Source organism: Anser anser (assembly GCF_964211835.1).
Source record: "Anser anser genome assembly, chromosome: 5".
Lineage (NCBI taxonomy): Eukaryota > Metazoa > Chordata > Aves > Anseriformes > Anatidae > Anser > Anser anser.
In genome coordinates, this window is record NC_139725.1 from 53,733,817 (window position 1) to 53,751,907 (window position 18,091).

The 18,091-nt window shown below is 39.1% G+C and overlaps 1 protein-coding gene across 9 annotated transcripts in view; it reads right to left on the reverse strand.

Annotated features, from left to right (window-relative positions):
* Nucleotides 1-486: 486 nt before the first annotated feature.
* Nucleotides 487-18,091, reverse strand: part of BCL11B (BCL11 transcription factor B) — a 98,424-nt gene continuing 80,819 nt past the window's right edge. For all 9 annotated transcript variants that reach the window (XM_083836528.1, XM_083836533.1, XM_083836527.1 and 6 more), the window contains one exon: nucleotides 487-7,738. In XM_083836528.1, the coding sequence (XP_083692654.1) occupies nucleotides 5,727-7,738 (2,012 nt within the window). In that variant the 3' untranslated portion in view covers nucleotides 487-5,726. The remainder of the gene's footprint in view (nucleotides 7,739-18,091) is intronic.

Consider the following 18,091-nt stretch of genomic DNA (forward strand, 5'->3'; position numbering starts at 1 on the left):
GCTGAGGAGGAGGAGCAGATGTGAAACTGAAGTTGTATTGCAGTGCTTCTCACATAATGGCACACAGTCTGTGGCCCAAATTCAGCTCCTGGTTATATCAGTGATTGTTGTCCCCATTTACGTTGGCATCAAAGAAGCAAAACACATTAACCAACTTAGGTGCATATGACTGCTAGCATAAGAAATTTGACTGTTTAAAGGATTATTCTACAATTTTCTCTCAAGATGCCTATGTGGCTGAGGGGTGTGCAGAGGGGGGAGGTCTTTAGCTCCAAGAAACATAAGCAGCATTTAAGTGTATTTTTAACGTCACATTTACGTGTCCTCCCCAAACAAGACTTCTCTACTGATGGACCCCCACAAGAATTGACAGAAAACACCGCACAGGATCTTTCACCCATACTGAAGTTCCAACTCCTCACTTCCTTCTGCTGCTTTTTTTCCCTTCCCACCCCTCAATTTCAAATAAAAACAGGAAAGACAAGATTTGGAGATCAAGTCAAATGTCCAATTTATTTTTATAACTTGAAACTGGAACAAACGTTGTTTTGAACGAGCGTACAAATGAAATGGTAGACACATGCTGAACTCAACATTGTGACAATAAGGGAAAAAAAAAGAGGCCAAAAATCTTGTACAGAGAATAAAAGGAACAATAAATATTTCACTAAGCCATATTGAAATGACCTCCAGCCATCTCAACATTTTATCCATAATAAAAAAAAAAAAAAGTGCTCTCGTTTTTTAAACAGAGCACAAATACCAAGCAATAATAAATAGTTCCAAACTTGTAGTAAAAGACAAAACCTCCAAGTAAACAACAAAAGCTCATACAATAAGTAATAGAAAAAGGTAATAAAAATATTTTGCCTTGCCGGTACAAATGCAAACAACTTAAATCAACGTTACTTTGCTTTGCAGTTCTAAAATACAAAGAGCACCATAAAAATGAGTTTGCCTGTGATAAACAAAACCTTGGACTGTCTTTTACATAGGACTGGGATGAAATGCTGATTTTTTGAACCTTTCCTTAAAAATAAGTATTTTTCTTCCTCAAACCAGGTTCTTGGGCCTGTCCTGTTGCCAAGGAAGTCATCTGGAGTTTTGATCCAGACTTCAAAGGCAGCAGGATTAGACACAATGCAAGTAATAAATTCAACCTTGAAATAATAATAATAATTAAAAAATAAAATAAAATTGTGAAGAGAACTATGGCAGCATTCTAGCTATTTTACATCTATGCTATATTGTGCTTATGGCCTAGTAAACTACAGTTCTCCTAAGCAAGAAGAAAAGGAGGGCCATTTCATTACCACTATATCACTACAGTCTGCAGAAACACAACCTTTGTGCTTTTGGGGTGACTTATTGTTAGTTTCAGTAGTCTAAGTCACAAGACTAGACAACTGCTGGTGTTAGCTATCCTGGATTAACAAAAAAAAAAAAAAAAAAAAAAGTAGGGAGACCGGAGCTCCTAAGCAGCTTACTCTAAAATGAAAGGTGAATTAATTCTTAAAGCAAAGAATCATGGACTGAAAACATTGATAAGTGGACCGTTAACTTCTGATCTTCATTACACTGATGTACGTCCAGGGCATTCTGCTGAATTCTGTGATATGACTCTGGTTCTATACAAATATCAGAGTTCTGAATTTTCACCAAAAAGTGAAAATATGCCTTTAAGGGATCAGATTCCTGCCTCAGCTGAGCTGGAGTAATCCAGCACTAAGAGTGATGAATAATTCCTGATTGTTATCAGTTTAATTGAGATCCAAAATTTGTCCAGAAGTCTTAAGGGTAGGTTGCTGGAGCCAGGAAGACATATCTGTTAGGTAGCTGGACCAAATTCTCCCTGCTGTCACACCCATGCCTCTCCAATTGCTCCAGCCGTTCTGCACTGATGAAAGCTGCAGAAGAATTTGGCATGGAAATTCTTTTTGTTTGTTTTAGTTTTACCGTCATTTCCTGCAAGGGCGGTGAGCACTTTCTCCTTCTCCCCTTCACTAGAGCATCAGTGCCTCTTCTGCCACCTGTCTTCCCCTCGACCCAAAAGGGAGAGAGCATGAGAGAGAGAGAGAAAGAACAGCAAAGAAGAGAGACATCAAAAGGCACAGAATTTCATCCCAGTCCCTCAAACATTCAGAAATTTATGGAATGTACAACTCGGAGTGAACAGCAGCAAAGCAGCTAATAACATGGACTGGCAAGACCTGTACATGGAGTAGGTCCTGTTCTGACAGGGAAGAGGAGGACTGTGCCTGGACCAATTTTACTTCAACCTGGTCACAACTGTACCGACAGCGGATCATTTTACCTGTGTCAAAGTGGACGCGCCAGCTCTCATTTTTTGCTATAAAATGCCTTTCTTCCAGAGGGCAGTGGCAGGGAGCAGTGAGTGGGGTGGCCGGGAGAGGGAAGATGTGTTGGACATCTTCTTTTTGGGGGAGGGAGGGATCTCCTCTCTCTCTCTTGAACCTGCAGGGAAGCTGTGGGATGTCGCCTCAGACACCTTTATGGAAACTGGATTTCATTTCTCACGAATAGGCAATAACCATCCAGCCTGGTTCAACCATACCTGGTAAAACCTTGATGCAAGGGGTCCAGGCAACTTTGAAGTTATTTAGAGCCCTGTGGGAACAGCACTTTTTTGTAGGCCATTTCTGACAAAAAAAAAATAAAAATTATATATACAACTAAAATTATTTCTGAACAACAACAACAAAAAAATTAAAAATAAAAAAGCACTTAATTATTTTGTTTTGTTTCTTTTACTCAAAGGTCGTCTAACAACCCCCTTTTTTCCTGTACAATAAGGACTTCACATACAAATTTTTTTTTATTTTTGTAATATTTTATCCTGCCAAATTAAAAAAATATATTATGGCAGCCTGTTTGTTTGTTTTTATTTTTATTTCCAAATTCACTAACAAAAAGGTACATTAAATCCCTTTAAAAGGACAAGCGTACAGTTAAAAAATTACAAGCTTCAGTAAAAATACAGCAAGTGCCTACATCATATGAATCAACCAATATCAATATCCATTCCAGAAGGGGAAGGGAAGGAGGAATGGGGGAGAAAAAAAGAGAAAAATAGGTACAGGTCAGAAACGTGATTTTTTTTTTCTGCAAAGCAATAACAATATTAAGCACTTTTTTCTACATACTTTTTCTACATGGTGTAGCAATCACCTTTTAATCCCCAAATACAAGATTCTATACATTTTTGAAATAAAAATTCAACACCCAAGGCAGAAAAAAATTTACTAAAACTCAAGACTTTACAGTTACAGTGACAAGAACAAATTTATAGACCCACCATTTAAATTTTACTGCAACATTTTCAAGGAAAAAAGAAAAGGTTTTTTTTTTTTTTTTCTTTCTGGTTTTGTAAAATGCCCAGGCATTCTCCATTATTACAAATACTGGTCCACTTTTACAGTAATCAAGAAATTTTAATATATATAATATATACTAAAACCCCGTCACCAAAAGAAAACAATATACACATGGCCATTATGGCATTTTTTAATAACCTATTAAGCAAACTTTGAAAAAAAAAAAAAGATTGCTCAAACACACATACACACAATTTCTTTTTTACCCTTGTATGTATTCAATACTGTAAACGTATTTTAAGACAGAGTGCACTAAATTTAACTTTTAAAAAAAATTAGCCGTTGTTCCTGAATTGTTTTTTCTCATTCAATGATAACAACTTGTAATTTGTGTCATTTGAGTTTTAATTCAGCAGTAAATCATTTCCATTCCATTTCCTAAGCAGCGTTGTCCTGAAAAAAAAAAAAAGGCTGAGAATAATTCAGCTAATGGATGTCCGAAGTTGTGCTGGGTATACATCTTCATTTGATTGGGTCTTATGGCATTTTCATGTCCACTATCTTCAACCAGTAATTTTTTTTTTTTAAGTAAATGTGGCTCTTTTTTTCTAAAGAATGTACTTTTCTTGTTTTACTTTTTTTTAAAAGTCTTTTCATTTCACAAAAACATTTTGCATTTGTCTCAAGAGACTCAAATAGGAAGATCAGTTTTCAAGGCACTCACGTCAAATTGAATGGCAGTAGAAAAACTGTCCAATAAATTATTTTTATTTATTTTTCTTTATAGTGCCAGTATTGTGAATGCCATGCTTAGCAACACTGACACTTAATCTCAGCTGTTCCCTTACAGTTTAACCCACCTTTGGGCCAAGTAGAAGAATATGATGTAATTTCTTGTTGAGAAGCCATTTTTCTCTTAACCACAAACAAAAGCTTTAAAGTGCGGGTCAACATAATTAAAATCTCTAACCATAATTGTCCACTGTTTGTTAATATTAGTCATAATGGGCTTTGAAAAATTTAAAATTTGAAAGTAGAGCAGGTGCATTTTTCTTTTCTTTACTTTTTTTTTCTGTCATAATGCTTTTCTCATAATACAACTAACTTCTGTTCCTAATTAAGTCAATGGGAAAACTCTTAACGACTTCAGTGGGAGCAGAATCTTGCCAAGATAGGTAGATCAACTGTAATTTATTTTTTCCTTTCCTTATAATAATGCCATTGTACATCATAGAAGATAGTTCTGATATTTCCATTCACAAAACAAATGACTATGAGTTGAGACTTTTCACTGAGAAATTGCCACTTGCCCATCCTCTAGTAATTATTTCAACTACAGCAAATCTGGTCTAAAGGAGAGGCACATACAGACGTCCTGGACTCAGAAATATGTTTGTGCAGTTTAAAATGAAAAAAGATGGCATTTGGCTCCTCTGAGGTTTGAAAAGAATATTACAATACTTGAGATGTACTTTTACTGTCTCTGTGAAAAGTGGCAGGAGGGGAAGAAGGAGGGAAAAAAAAAACCAAAACTGACAAAATGGCACCGTTCTGTTGCCATAGCTTTAACAACAAGAAGAAACTATCTTGTAATAATGCACAATTAAGAATGTTACTCTTTTTTGAATGTAGCTGCCGTCTGCACCTATGTCTTTTTAGCTGGCATGACTTTAATGATGAAATCCATCTATAAAAGGCCTCTATCGTTAGTGACATTGTCAGTGCTACATAATCCACCCAATTCCAAAAGAAAGTGCTAATTTTAAAGATTGTTATCCGCTGTACAATTTTGTTTTCACTAATCTTCAAGGTTATTTAAAAGAGGAAAGGAAAAAAAAGGAGGTGGGGGGAGGATTTGGAAAGAAAGAAAGATCTCTGTTAAAATGCTGGCTTCTTCACAAGAAATTACACATGCTTAGCTTAAATTTCAACAAAGCAGCGGCCCAAAAATTATAATTTAAAAAGATATGTTTCACCCCTACAATGCAAGTAATCTCAGGCTACGACTGGGTAAAATTAAAAAGGGATACCCAACAAAATTTTAAAAGAAATTTAAACAGAAAGAATAAAAAAAAGTACCTGCACATGCCAAAAAATTACAAAAACCCAATAAATACAGAAATTATTGCACAGTTAAAAGGCTCCACAATTTTTACTGCCTTAATCAACCCTCGGGTTTAATAGAACTTTGTAGACACAGGTTATATTTAAGTGCCAAAGTCTGGCACCTACCATAGTTATGCTAAGTTATGTTTACGGAGGCAAGTTAGGTCATCTTTTCTCAGTTGGCAATAGTTAAACTGTACAAATAAAATGTTACCTAGACCCCTGAAATTTAACCTAGCGGGGGGGAGGGAGGGGAAGGGACAGGGCGGGGGGGGTGGGGGGGGCTTAGCTTCTTTCTGCCTGCTCAATTTTGACGTCATTTGTCAGCAAATGTTCTCCATGCCACTTTTTCATGTGTTTCTCCAGGGTGCTGTAAACACTGAAGGGCATCTGGCAAATGTCGCAGCGGTAGACCTCCTTCCCTATCTGGCCATGCGTTTTCATGTGACGCGTCAGCTTACTGCTCTGGGCACATGCATAGTTGCAGAGCTCGCATTTGTAAGGCCGCTCTCCAGTGTGGCTCCGACGGTGCACCGTCAAATTGCTGCAGTTCTTAAAGACCTTGCCACAGTACTCACATGTATCGCTCCTGCGCCCTTCCTTCGAGCTGGGTCGCCCGGGGCCCGGACCACTGATGTGGGGGGTGCTGCCTCCGCTGGCTGTGCCGCTGCGCCCTGAGAGCCCCCCGTCCAGCATGTCCCCCGGCGGGGTGGAGAAACGCAGGCTCCCGTTCTCCGATGAGTGCTCGGAAGAGGTGGCGAAGGGGGATTGTCGGGAGTCTGTGAATCCTAGAAACGGATCCTTCATGAAGTGCCTAGATGCTGCGTACCCTACCAGCCACTGGGAGTAAACGTTTTCGGAAGGTATTATTGTTGCTGGTGGCAAGTCCAAATCTTTCTCAACCTTTATTCTTTTAGACGAGTTGTTTAAACTGGGGCTCGTGATAGGTGTTGGCTTGCGAGGGAACAAGTTTGGGAAGGGCTCGCCTGGGCCAAAGTTTCTTCCATTGACCGTCCCTTCCTCGGTGCGGTCCAGCTCTCCTACCACCGAGTCTTCATCACCTGTGTCTCTCGGACAGAGGTCTCGAGGACACAAGTCTCGCTGGTCAGAAGACCTTTTCATGAAGCTACTCCTCTTCTGTTTCTCAGCTAGCATGTCGTTGTATTGCTGGATGGCACCGAGACTTACATTCTCTATAACTTTTCCTAGGACGAGGGACTTCTCGTCCGGCAGCGATTTGGAGCCATTTTCTCGGTTACGACTCAGCTCTGAGTCCATACTGAAGCTTGACTCTGGCCTGCTTTCATTTTCCAGCTCCTCTTCCTCCTCCTCCTCCTCTTCCTCTTCTTCATTGTCATGGCCCAGGGAAGGATCACTCTCGTTCCTGAAATCTGTCTCACCGGGTTTCAGTCCCTCTCCAGTGAGTTCACTTGTGCCTGGCTCGGGGGAACTCGTGGTGGACAGTCCATCGTCTGACCTGCCTGTCATGGAGCCAGCTTTATGCATATGCGTTTTCATATGACGCTTTAGCTTACTGGCCTGGGAGCAAGCGTGGTCACAGAGCTGACATTTGTAGGGCTTTTCTCCTGTGTGACTTCGCCGATGGACAATAAGGTTACTCTGGAACTTGAATGTTTTCCCACAGAATTCACAGGACTTGCTCTTGGCCTGAGGCTGGGGAGGCGTAGTGCTGCTGGGGGGCATGGGGGGCAGTGGCGGGGTGCTCAAAAAAGGTGATTTAGGACTCGGCTGGAAAGGATTCAAGAGGCGATGCATAGGGTTGGTGCGACTGGGCGAGACTGGCGGAGGGGTGGAACTGTTTCCTGCCAGCTCTCGAAGCCTTCTGGAGAAATCCATCGCTGGGGACTCAATTGCCATGGGGTTTAAACGCATAACTCTGTCAAAGGCACTGGGATGCTGGGCAACTAACCCCATTTCTTCGGCACTAAGGCGATGTGGATCCAGATGATGACGAGGTGGTGGGCTGAACAGTGGAGGCGTGTTTGGGAGCCGACCCTCACCAAAGCCTGGGTGTTCACGCAAGATGGGTCCTGTCATCCGTAGAAGATTGAAAGGGTTGTTGTCTCCAAGGAAATTCATCAGCGGGGACTGTGCAACAGTCTCTGGTCCCAGAGGAGGAGGGATGGTGATGCGTGGAGTAAGGGAACTGTTTGAAGGGCTTGTTTCCAGGTAGATGCGGAATCCATGTGTGTTCTGGGCATGCTGTAGCAAGAACCAAGCGCTATTAAAAGGCTGCTTGCATGTTGTGCAAATATAGCTTGAAGGCTCATCTTTACCTATAAAAGAAAAACAGAAAGAACACTCAAAAAATAATACAGTGGAGAACATTTAAATACAGTTGGCATGCACTTTATTTTGCTAACACATTTCCTCCTTGGCATTTCTGAAAGAAGGACTTAATTGCAATGTATTGACTGATATAAATTGTTGAACAGCACATTTACTCACCACACTTATTCACTTAACATGTATGACAAATATCACACATACGCACCGGTGCTATATACATTTATATCCTCCAACTTGCAAATAAAACCTTTTATGACGCATGAGGATCCAAATCCTTTCACATGTTTATTCCACAAAAAGGAATTTGTTTCAAGGGATTTATGGCTACATGTGAAAGTCAAAGAAAATGCGGTATAGTAGGTTTTATGGGGCACCTGCAAGGAGCTTCAGTATCATTTTCACTCTTTCATTTTATATTTTTATATACTTCACGCACCAGTCCCCTGAGATCTTGTTGAATTTAATTTATACATGCTTCAGTCATGCCAGCACTTCCATTTTTAAAATACTATGTAAGTATTTAGCTGCACAAGTCCTATCTGAGTCAACAGGAGCTTGGAAAATGTACCCTTGCATAAGCCACTTTGACATTATTTTTGCCAAAACACCAAGAAGCCACTCAAATGAAACATCCGGTAATGAAAGCCGACAGCACAGTTGCAATTAACAGTAACAAATGTCGGGCCGTGCTTCAACTGTGTCCCGAGAATTTCTGAGCCTGAGCCTGCCCTCCAATACAGTAACGCTCACTGGAGCCAGAAACATTGTTCTGTTTGCCTTTCTAGCCTCTTTGAACAACTGCATAAAGGTGGAAAGCATTCCTTTAACCTTGATTCAGCTTTACATAAAGGACAGGTGTGGACAAGTCTGTGCTACAGTCATAATTTTGCTAGCTAGAAAATTCCAGTCCCGGGCACAATATAAACTATGTGCTATCTTCAAAAAGCACTTTCCCCACACACACACCCCCAACCCTTTTTCTATGCCTCTGAAAGACTGTGATAAATTTATAAATACCTGTCAACCTGAACATCATGATCCAGGATTTATTTTTTTTCTTAAAACAAGGGAGAGGCATCCTGAAAAACAACTCCCCACTTTGGAAAATCTACAAGTAATTTTTTGCTGGACAGTTTGTTTGTTCATGAAAGCGTGCATTTTAACCCCACTGTACCTAAATGCACTGAACTTCTTGCAAGTTCAAAACCTGGACCTGGCTCCCCACCATGTCTGTGTAGCACCCCCAGCCTCCCCACCAGAGCACGGGTCCAAAGCTGAGCTGTACAGCCCATGCCTAGACAGGGAAGTGCGATTCAGAGCAGGCCATTGCTTGAGTTTGAAAAGGGAAAAGTTTATAAGGTGAGCAGAACTGTATCATCAAAACTACCTTTGTGAAGAAAAATGACTCATAGCAGTAAAAAAAAAAAAAAAAAAATTAAATCTGGGGCACACCAGGAGCGGAAGGATTGCTGCTGGCTGAATTTTCCTCTTCTAGCTGTTGCGGGAACGGCTGCTGCTAACAAAACCTACAAAACCCTAGACAAGAAGACTAGGGGATTATCTGCCTACCTATCAGCCTGTCAGTCTATCTAATCTTATCACCAATGAACATCCACAAAGGCGTAAAAGAACAAGCATCTATCAGATTGGGACTTATATACAAAGGTATGTGATAAATGTGGTGCAGTTCCTCCCACTCCTATTGATTTCACAGGGCTGTTGCTGTGGATAGCAGCTTCAGACCCTGATTTCAGAGAATCCAGGTGTCCACAGCCAAGAAAAACTCTGCCCAACGCCACGGGCATGTCCGACTGACGCACCCCCACACCCAGGCCCTTCATGCCGCTTCGCACCGGATGCGCTCAGTTGTTCTGATTAATCTCTAGCAACCACTACTGAAGAAAAAAACAAGTTTGGGAGCTGTGTTCTGCTTGGAAAAAAAGTGCCCATAACTGCTATTGACACTAATGAAAGCTACATACAAACACTGAAAGGAACTGATACATTATCCCTTAAAATCTACTCAGCACTCAGGCAGTTAGGGAGTTTTATGTCAGCTCTGCAGCCAAAGCAACAGTAAATGCTCCCATTATTACTTCAAATATTTAAATTTCTGTTTCTTACAGAAATATGATGAAAATGTCTAGACGTTTAACTTTTCTTGCCCGGCAACATGTGTAGTATGAAAAGTGACAGAAATCACTGAAGCAGACTAAAGTATATAACATACTCTGTCAAAAGCTTTTTTTAACAATATGTTTTACCTCAGCTCACCCTAGAATAGATTTTAATAAAGCCCCTTCTGAAGTGTGATCTAATAGCAAATGAAGTGCAGCATCTTACAAGGTCATATATCTTCAAATTAAAGAGTGCTCTGCACCCTTCACCTTCATTTTATCCACTCTAATTAATCTATTTATTACCCACAGCTGTTCGATTCTTTCATTTTTAAAGTCACAGGGTGTTTTCTTTTTTGTTTTTTTTTTTGTGTTTTTTTTTTTTCCCCTTTAAAAAATAAAGCATGTGAGTGTGTGTGCATGCATTCTCCTTGCTTAGCTCAAGAGCTGACAGGAGGAAGAAAGCAGCTGTGCATTAGACGGCAACAACAGCAACACGTTTACTTCAGCAGTGGCACATACGTAAGGAGAAGAATTCCTGAGCAGGCTGAAGATCAAGGCCAATCTAAAACTGAAATGGCTGATTAAAAAAATTACCCTCAAAATGGCAGCTGGCTGGATTCTTGCTACTACACGTTATGAGGAACTGAGATGTTTTGTTTTGTTTTGTTCTCCAAAACTTCACCTCCATGAAATCCAAGTGAGGAAAGTAAACCCTCTCCTTTTTACTTTTCTTTCAAACAGCAAATTAGTGCTATTAGTGATGTAAGATTTACAAGCTAGAAGTCGTAGAACAGCTTTCTCTTCCTTTTTTGCTTTTTTTTAGCTTTTATGCTCCTAAACACTCATCTTCAAGAGATCCCTGCACAACGGCAAAATTAACTGCAGGCTGCCTGGCTACCAACCTCTGACTGCTCTATGAGTGTTTGTGTGTGTGCCTGTGTGTACGTATACATATATGTATGTATGTATATATATATATATATAAACTTTCACAACCCTCAAAGACTCTCCCCAGACTCCTCCTTTAAAAAATAAAAATAAAAAATAAAATAAAATAAAATAAAATAAAATAAAATAAAATAAAATAAAATAAAATAAAATAAAATAAAATAAAATAAAATAAAATAAAATAAAATAAAATAAAAAATAAAACATTCATTTCCATATTATCACTTCATGGTTATCTTGCCTAGAAGTTGCCCTGAGCAGTGTAGATGCTCACTTTTAAGAACAGAACAATGTCAAAAAGTCTTTGAAGATCCACTCCGAACATTTTTGTATTCAAAAACTTACTAAATATTTTAAACATGCCCAGAAACAGCCACGTATTGCTCAAGAATGATCCTTGTATTTAATAATGCAATGCACCTACACTATAAAACTCTTTGTTATAAGGCTATTTTTGATATATGGCTATCTTAATCCCTAGCCACCTGCACTGAAGTCTGTCTAAATACCCACTTTATGACAACTAGTCATATAGGCTTTGCCATGTGTAGTCTTTATTGCTTTAGCATGTGCTTGACATTAAGCATGGGAGTAATCAACACCAGAGAAACTTAAGCACAGGCTGAAGTGCTCTGTTGGATAGCGATGAAATTATTCATGTGCTTAAAGTTAAGCACAAGCCAAGACTTCATTAACACTGTTCAAGGAATTGTCCATGGATTCAACCCTCCAGTCTGTAAATAGGCTTGATTTTAGCAACCAATGCCTCAAGTATAATTTTTTTATCTTTATGTTGTGGGAAGGTATGATGAGACATCCAGGCCACAAACCCTGAGTATGTTGGCAGTGGTGGCTTTAAGACTGCACTAAATATGAAGAAGTACTATCATTGGAGTTCAGACACCTCACAGGTTTGTAGGGCCGAATCCTACTGAGATACCAGTGTACAGATACAGAAATCTTGACTTTAATGCTAGCAAGGACTATGAAATAAAGAAGTAAAGGATCTTAACAGCCTTAAAGGTTACTCTGGTCCCATTCCTGGGCCAAGGGATGTCCATATCTTTGCATCTGTTCATACCCATGTTAGATGCTCTATTACCCCACTTCAAAGGCCACTCAGATGGAGAGTCTATAACTGTTTTAAGTCTATCGCATTCTCTCACTTCTTTACTATATGAAGGTTGCCCAGTTGCCTAATCTAAACCTTTCTTCCTGCAATTTAAGATGGTAATATTGTGTCCTACCTACATGGACATGAAAAACACAGGAAACAATTTAGTCTTCTTCTCATAGGCCATACAGATAACATCCAGCCCAGTGATTTGCAGTTGAGCCAGTTCATGTCTTTTAGCAACCCCTTCCCCCAGCTCAACTTGGAAATATCAGCTGGGAGAGAATCTACTGTGCCTGTCTGTTGGGTAGTCTGTGCCAATGGTTGACTATCCTCAGTGTTAAAAAAAGCTGTCGTCTTTCTGATTCAAATTTCTGAGTTCAACTGCCAGCTATTAGATCTTTTTATGTTTTTATCTGGTAGATTAAAACCTCCCTACTATCTTCTCCCAAAGTAGGTAATTATAAACTACAAATTTATTGAACACTCACCTTTTCTGCTTATTGTGACATAAGATGGTCTCCTCCAGAAATATTAAAATGTGTTCCCTCCATTACTGCATGACAGATTATATTCCATTCAAAATGTCAAAGCCATAATGAGCTTTTTTTTTTTCTGTTTCATGAACAGCACAAAACAAAGTTAAATTTGGATTCTGCTTGCCAAATTCTGTCCTTGTGGAGGGCACTAAGAACACACAGGTAGGTTTGCCCAACTCAGAACAAGAGTAGCCTGGATCTGTGGACATTCATCCCACTGTAACAGGCAGCATGAATTCCCTGACTTACATGTCCTCTGCAGTCTGGCTTGTATCACGTAGTGATACACAGATCTTCCATGCCCAGTTGGTACATGACTTTCTGTACACTCTGAATGCTGAGCGCCTTTGCTCTGGAGATAAATTTCCCTCAAAATATCCTCAGTTATTCTGGATACCATAAACAATAATCAGTGTGAGATAAGAACTGTTAAGAATTCATTATTTTCTGCTGGGCTACAGTGACATCCAGTGCCTTACAAAGCCTCCCCTCAGCATGCCTGAATAATTGCATTAGCTTTAACAGAGAATGAACCCCCCCCGACTTTTAATCACCCACCCATAGCCCCTGCCAGGAGGGGCTGCACTGCGTACCAAGTCAGGTCCACATAACTACTGCCATTCTTTACCTCTAGCAATACTTTCCAGGTAATGTTTCTGGTTCCCTTTACAAAGTTACAAAAGCAGCAATAAAAATGTTAAGGAATTTTAATGCTGCTTTACTGCACCTTTAGAAGTTCAGGAAAAGTAGAAACTTGGAAGCTTTAAAGAAAGGACAACTTTTATTGTAGCACTCAGGAACAGACATGTATCAGGTTCCTACAGTCTTTCCACCAATGTTACTCTCTTCTCCCACTTGATTTTTAATGAGCATTTAAATAATTACTCCTTGTTATTACGATGGTTACTCTAATAATACCAATAAAGGTAGCGTAGATGCTCCATAAAAAACACACCTTTAATTGAATTATTATTAAATTAAAATGCCATAATTGAGAACACTAGTTTAACAAGTCTCCTTATAAGACCAGCTGACATTAAAGAGAAGGGCATTAAATACTAGAAAGATTTAGTGCTTCATACTGAAGAAAATATATGCTTCTACGTGGTTTGACAGATCACCTAGACAAGGACCAAATACTTTCCAGGTGCCTGCAGTATGGATCTGCAGTGTGAACTATTTTGGTTCATAACGAATGCATCATCAGGTATGTAAAAATATCTGTAATATAAGTCCAAAACAAAGCCATTACCTTCACTGTCTTTCTGCTGAAGAGGTTTTATAAGCCATATTACCATTTAAACTACTCAAGTTAGCAAGAACATTTAGTTACGTAGTTTTATGACTGAATGCTGTTGAATACTATAGCTGAACACTCCCAATATTCTGGGGGAGTTTTGCCCTCCCTGCATTCCTTAGGGTGTTTGGAAGTGCTGCTACCTCCATTTCACAGAGGGACTGACAGTCTTCACTAGAGAGACTGAGGTGTTAGGTTCAAGACCGAGTGGGGATCACCACTGCCAGTCCAACACCAGTCATTAGTTTTAAATACCAAATGCAAAGGAACCATTTCCCTTTATACTTCTCTTCATTTTAATTTTGTTTTGATAGCCACACAAGCTGAAGATGTAAAACAAGTGCAACTCCTCTACCGATCCCCAGAGCTAACACAGTGCATCCATCCCTACACTGTCTTCTCTAAAAAAAGGGCTTGAAAGAGACTTGCAGCACTTCCTGCTGAGGGTGACAGGGACTATCACCAACAATTCATGAAGTAAGCATCAACTGGCGACAAAAGTTGGTGTTTTATAACTTAGCAAGATGCCTGCAGTCTCACAACCTAAGCACCTCCAATTCTCCACTCAGATAAACAGCCACACTCTCTCATAAAGCTCAGCCGACCTGAAGTGCATCTTAGTCAAGGAGAGGAGATGAAGGTTCTAGTTGCAAGAGCCCAAGCATGAGGGGCCATACAGCCTGTCATCATCTGGAAATGGGGAATCTCAAGATGAGGTCGGTGAAAGAGAAGAATGTGACAGGGAAACAAAGATTAAATGTTTTTAAGAGGTGGATGGAAAAATAATAAAGTCTGAAGGAGGCGAAGTAACTGAGAAGTGTTACTTCTCACTAACAGAATCCTGTCTCATCCCATACTTGGCCCTGTTCTCTTTTCTTGCCTTGTCCTTTGAATAGCCTATCTCCTCCAGTGCCATCTTCAAACAGAACAAAAATCACGACTTCTTGCAGTATTCTTCTCCCACACACTGCCTGCGTGCTTTACAGCCTTCCCCATCCTGTTCCTACCTTGACTACTGGGACTGTGCGTTCTCTACAGAGATTATGCAAGAAGATTTATGCCAAGAGCACCTACAAACCCCACAAGACCCTCTTATTCCTGGCTCTGATTTTAATTAGCAATGTGAATATTCTTGAGAGCATTTTCCACCTGTTGAAAAAGGTCTACGATAGCACTGGTTAACACCTTTATTGAAATATATTAATATTACACTAATATTAGTAATATGCTTAAACAATTAATTATTTCTATGCTAAAGCCAACTGCCAAGCTCTGTCTTTGCTGGATTAAATTCTTTGGGAAGCCTGTCTTGTTTTCTGAAGTCACTTGTGCTTTTCAGTAGTGAGGGCAATGCTGATCATATTTAGGCAGAACAGAAAGTCATCTCTTTATCATTCTTGTAATAATAAATATATTTTTGCAAAATAACCTATTTTATCATGAGTGGAAATTCTAAAAGATTAATTGCCAATCATATTGTCAAGAAGTCACACCGTCATGCTGTTTATCTACAGCCAATCCTCTCACAATTCCAAGAACAAAGAGCATGAATCCGTGAAAGACTGAGATATCCAACTGATACCTTAAAATCATACTCTTAGACAAACTCTGATTTGAATTACCCTGCTATGAATTCAAAGTAGCTCTGACCACCACTGCAGCATTCTGAGTTTTTCCACATAAGTTATACTAGGTTATCACAAACAAGGATCTTAACTAGGCTTATATAATAATATTAAAAGTCGTGATTTTTTTTTCATTTAACTTTCCCCAGAAGTATTTTATATGTCCTCCCCAGCATTTATGCTTACAAAAAAAAGGAGGTTGCAGGCAGAATACAGCCATGCATAACACAAACAGATGCTTCCTGCTTCTTAATGGACACAGGCGACCTTTGGCTGCAGATACAGCTTGTGTTCAATAGTCCCATTTTCAGTGAGACTTAATCATACCTCAGAACTGTACTGCCAGATTCACATAAATGAGCCAAATGCACAGCTCAGTTTAATTTCTAGTGCATTACAAAATGGCAATATTATATTTTTAGGTATAAAATGTCAATAGTCATTTGGGGCAACTTCCTTCTGGATGTCCAATTTCTCATTCCTTAACAGAGCTTGTGGCTTACTGGAAGTTAATGTTCAGCCTACAGAAGTGTAAGAAGTGCTTTTACTTAGTATAGAAAAAAAAAAAAGAAAGAAAAATGCATAGCAAAAACTGGACTCACAACATAGGAATTTTGACCCAGAAGGACTATTAAAATAGAAGATAAAAAACGTGTTTTTCATCTCTGAACATCTTCTTCTAATTGGTGTTAAATTCTAAAATACAAAGGCAATTTATAAAACCGAGAAAGGGAGAAGTGTGAAAAGTAAGGAGCAAACAGGAAAATCAATATCAAAAGATCAATAGTGAATGAGTTAACTTTTAAATTAGCCCTTTGTGATACAACTGTTTCAATTGACTCCACCTTTAGCATCCAAACAGCTTTGTGTCTTTTAGTTAGTTTCTTTGAACCATCAGCTGGCAGATTGTAAGGACATTTTACAAACCTACTGCATAAAATAGTGAAAACCATCAGTGAAAATGGGGAACATAATAAAAGAGGGTAACTGTACCCACTGTACAGATGAAAAGACCATAGGAATACCCCTGGCTGGTGGTTTTATATATAGGATCCCATTTACTGCATTCATGAAAAACCCTTGTACTGCTCAAGGACACTTTTAGGCCTTTTCTTTTGCATAAAGTATTCAAATGCATTTGAAATAATGTCAGTCTTTTCTACAACATATGAAATATGCCAGCAGCTTCCCTTTAAATCGGTTTCCTGTAAGTAGTTTTGTTTGAAAACTGGCAAGTGCCGGGATTTCTTTTTTTTTTTTCCCACAGAGTTTTCTAAGGTGCCATTTTCTCATCTTACAAGCAGGAATTCTGAGTAATCTGAATAGGAGCTTAAAGGAGAATACATAAAGGAAATTGTCCATGTCATATATGGAAAAATAAAGAGTAAACCAGTAAACAGTAAAAGAAAAAAAAAAATAGAAAAAGCCAAAGGGTGAAAACAAATCTCCTTGTTGGTTTTTTTTTTCTTCTTTTTTTTTTCTCCCCAGGAATACTTCAGTCTGTTTTACTACAACTCTTTCTTAAGGGTATTAGGTGCCTATTCATAGTTAGTAAATGAAATAGCATTTTTGTTTTAATTCATTGCTTCTTTAACAAATGCTAACTCCCATCTCTGCTTCTTTAAATCCACAAAATCTCCACGTTCAATCCTAAGAAGTAATATAAAGGCTGTAAATCTTGTTTTAATGGAATGTACATTTAGCTATGAGGAGATAATTGACGTTATGGAGGGCCTAGATGCTGAATTATATAGGTTATCTAATACAAAGGGGACTCATTACTGAAGCACTACAAACAAGTAGTAATATATGTATATTGTTCTGAGTGGCGTTATAGCAAAAGTGTTCGGGTCTGCAGGGATTTATAAAACACAAGAAAACAGCAGACATGCACTTGTAAATTTGTCTCATTTGTCTCTGAAGTTAAAGGTTATTCCCTTGATCTGAATTTGTAATAAAAACATGCTAGACTAAGGTTTGTGGAGAATGTTTGAATATGTAAATTGTGTATAATGATAGGCAATTATAGGGTAAAAACTGGACCTTATGAATGTTACAGAATTGCATGGAGCATCAAAGTATTTTCCTTCAGATGAAATATTTATCTTTTATGCATGTTATAAGCACTTTTTCAAAGGTATTCAGCAACCTATTTGAGCGGAGAGTTGACAAAAATCAAACCATTACAACCGACTAAGACTGTGGGCTTATGCACAGGAGAAGCCACAGCTTTTTACAAAATATACATAATAAATCTCTTGAACTAATGGTTCCGGAGATGGATCCTCAAGGACAAGTTCCACTGATTTTCACTCCCTTAGATGAAAGCTGGTCAGATGTTTCTGGATTTTTTTAAAGAAGCTGTGGGGGTGGAAGCGTGGGGAGGGAGGCTGGGGAGGGTAACTAGGTAAGAATGTGCATTTTCCTGGACTGATTCAACAAAACCCTATTTCCCTTTCAGTTAGTTGGCTGCTGTTTTCGGGAATTTAAAAAAAAAAAAAAAAAAGGAAAGAAAGAAAGGATGCTGCATCAAGAGAGGCAGGAGTAAAGCCAGGAGATGATACTGTAGTTTATGCTACTGAAGATAAGGTTTTCTCCTTCTCTGAGCACGACAGTCTGTTCAGGTTAACCAACTGCAGTGTTAGAATAACTCCAGCCGACTTGTCACAGAGTACAAAAGTCATCAGCAACTGAATG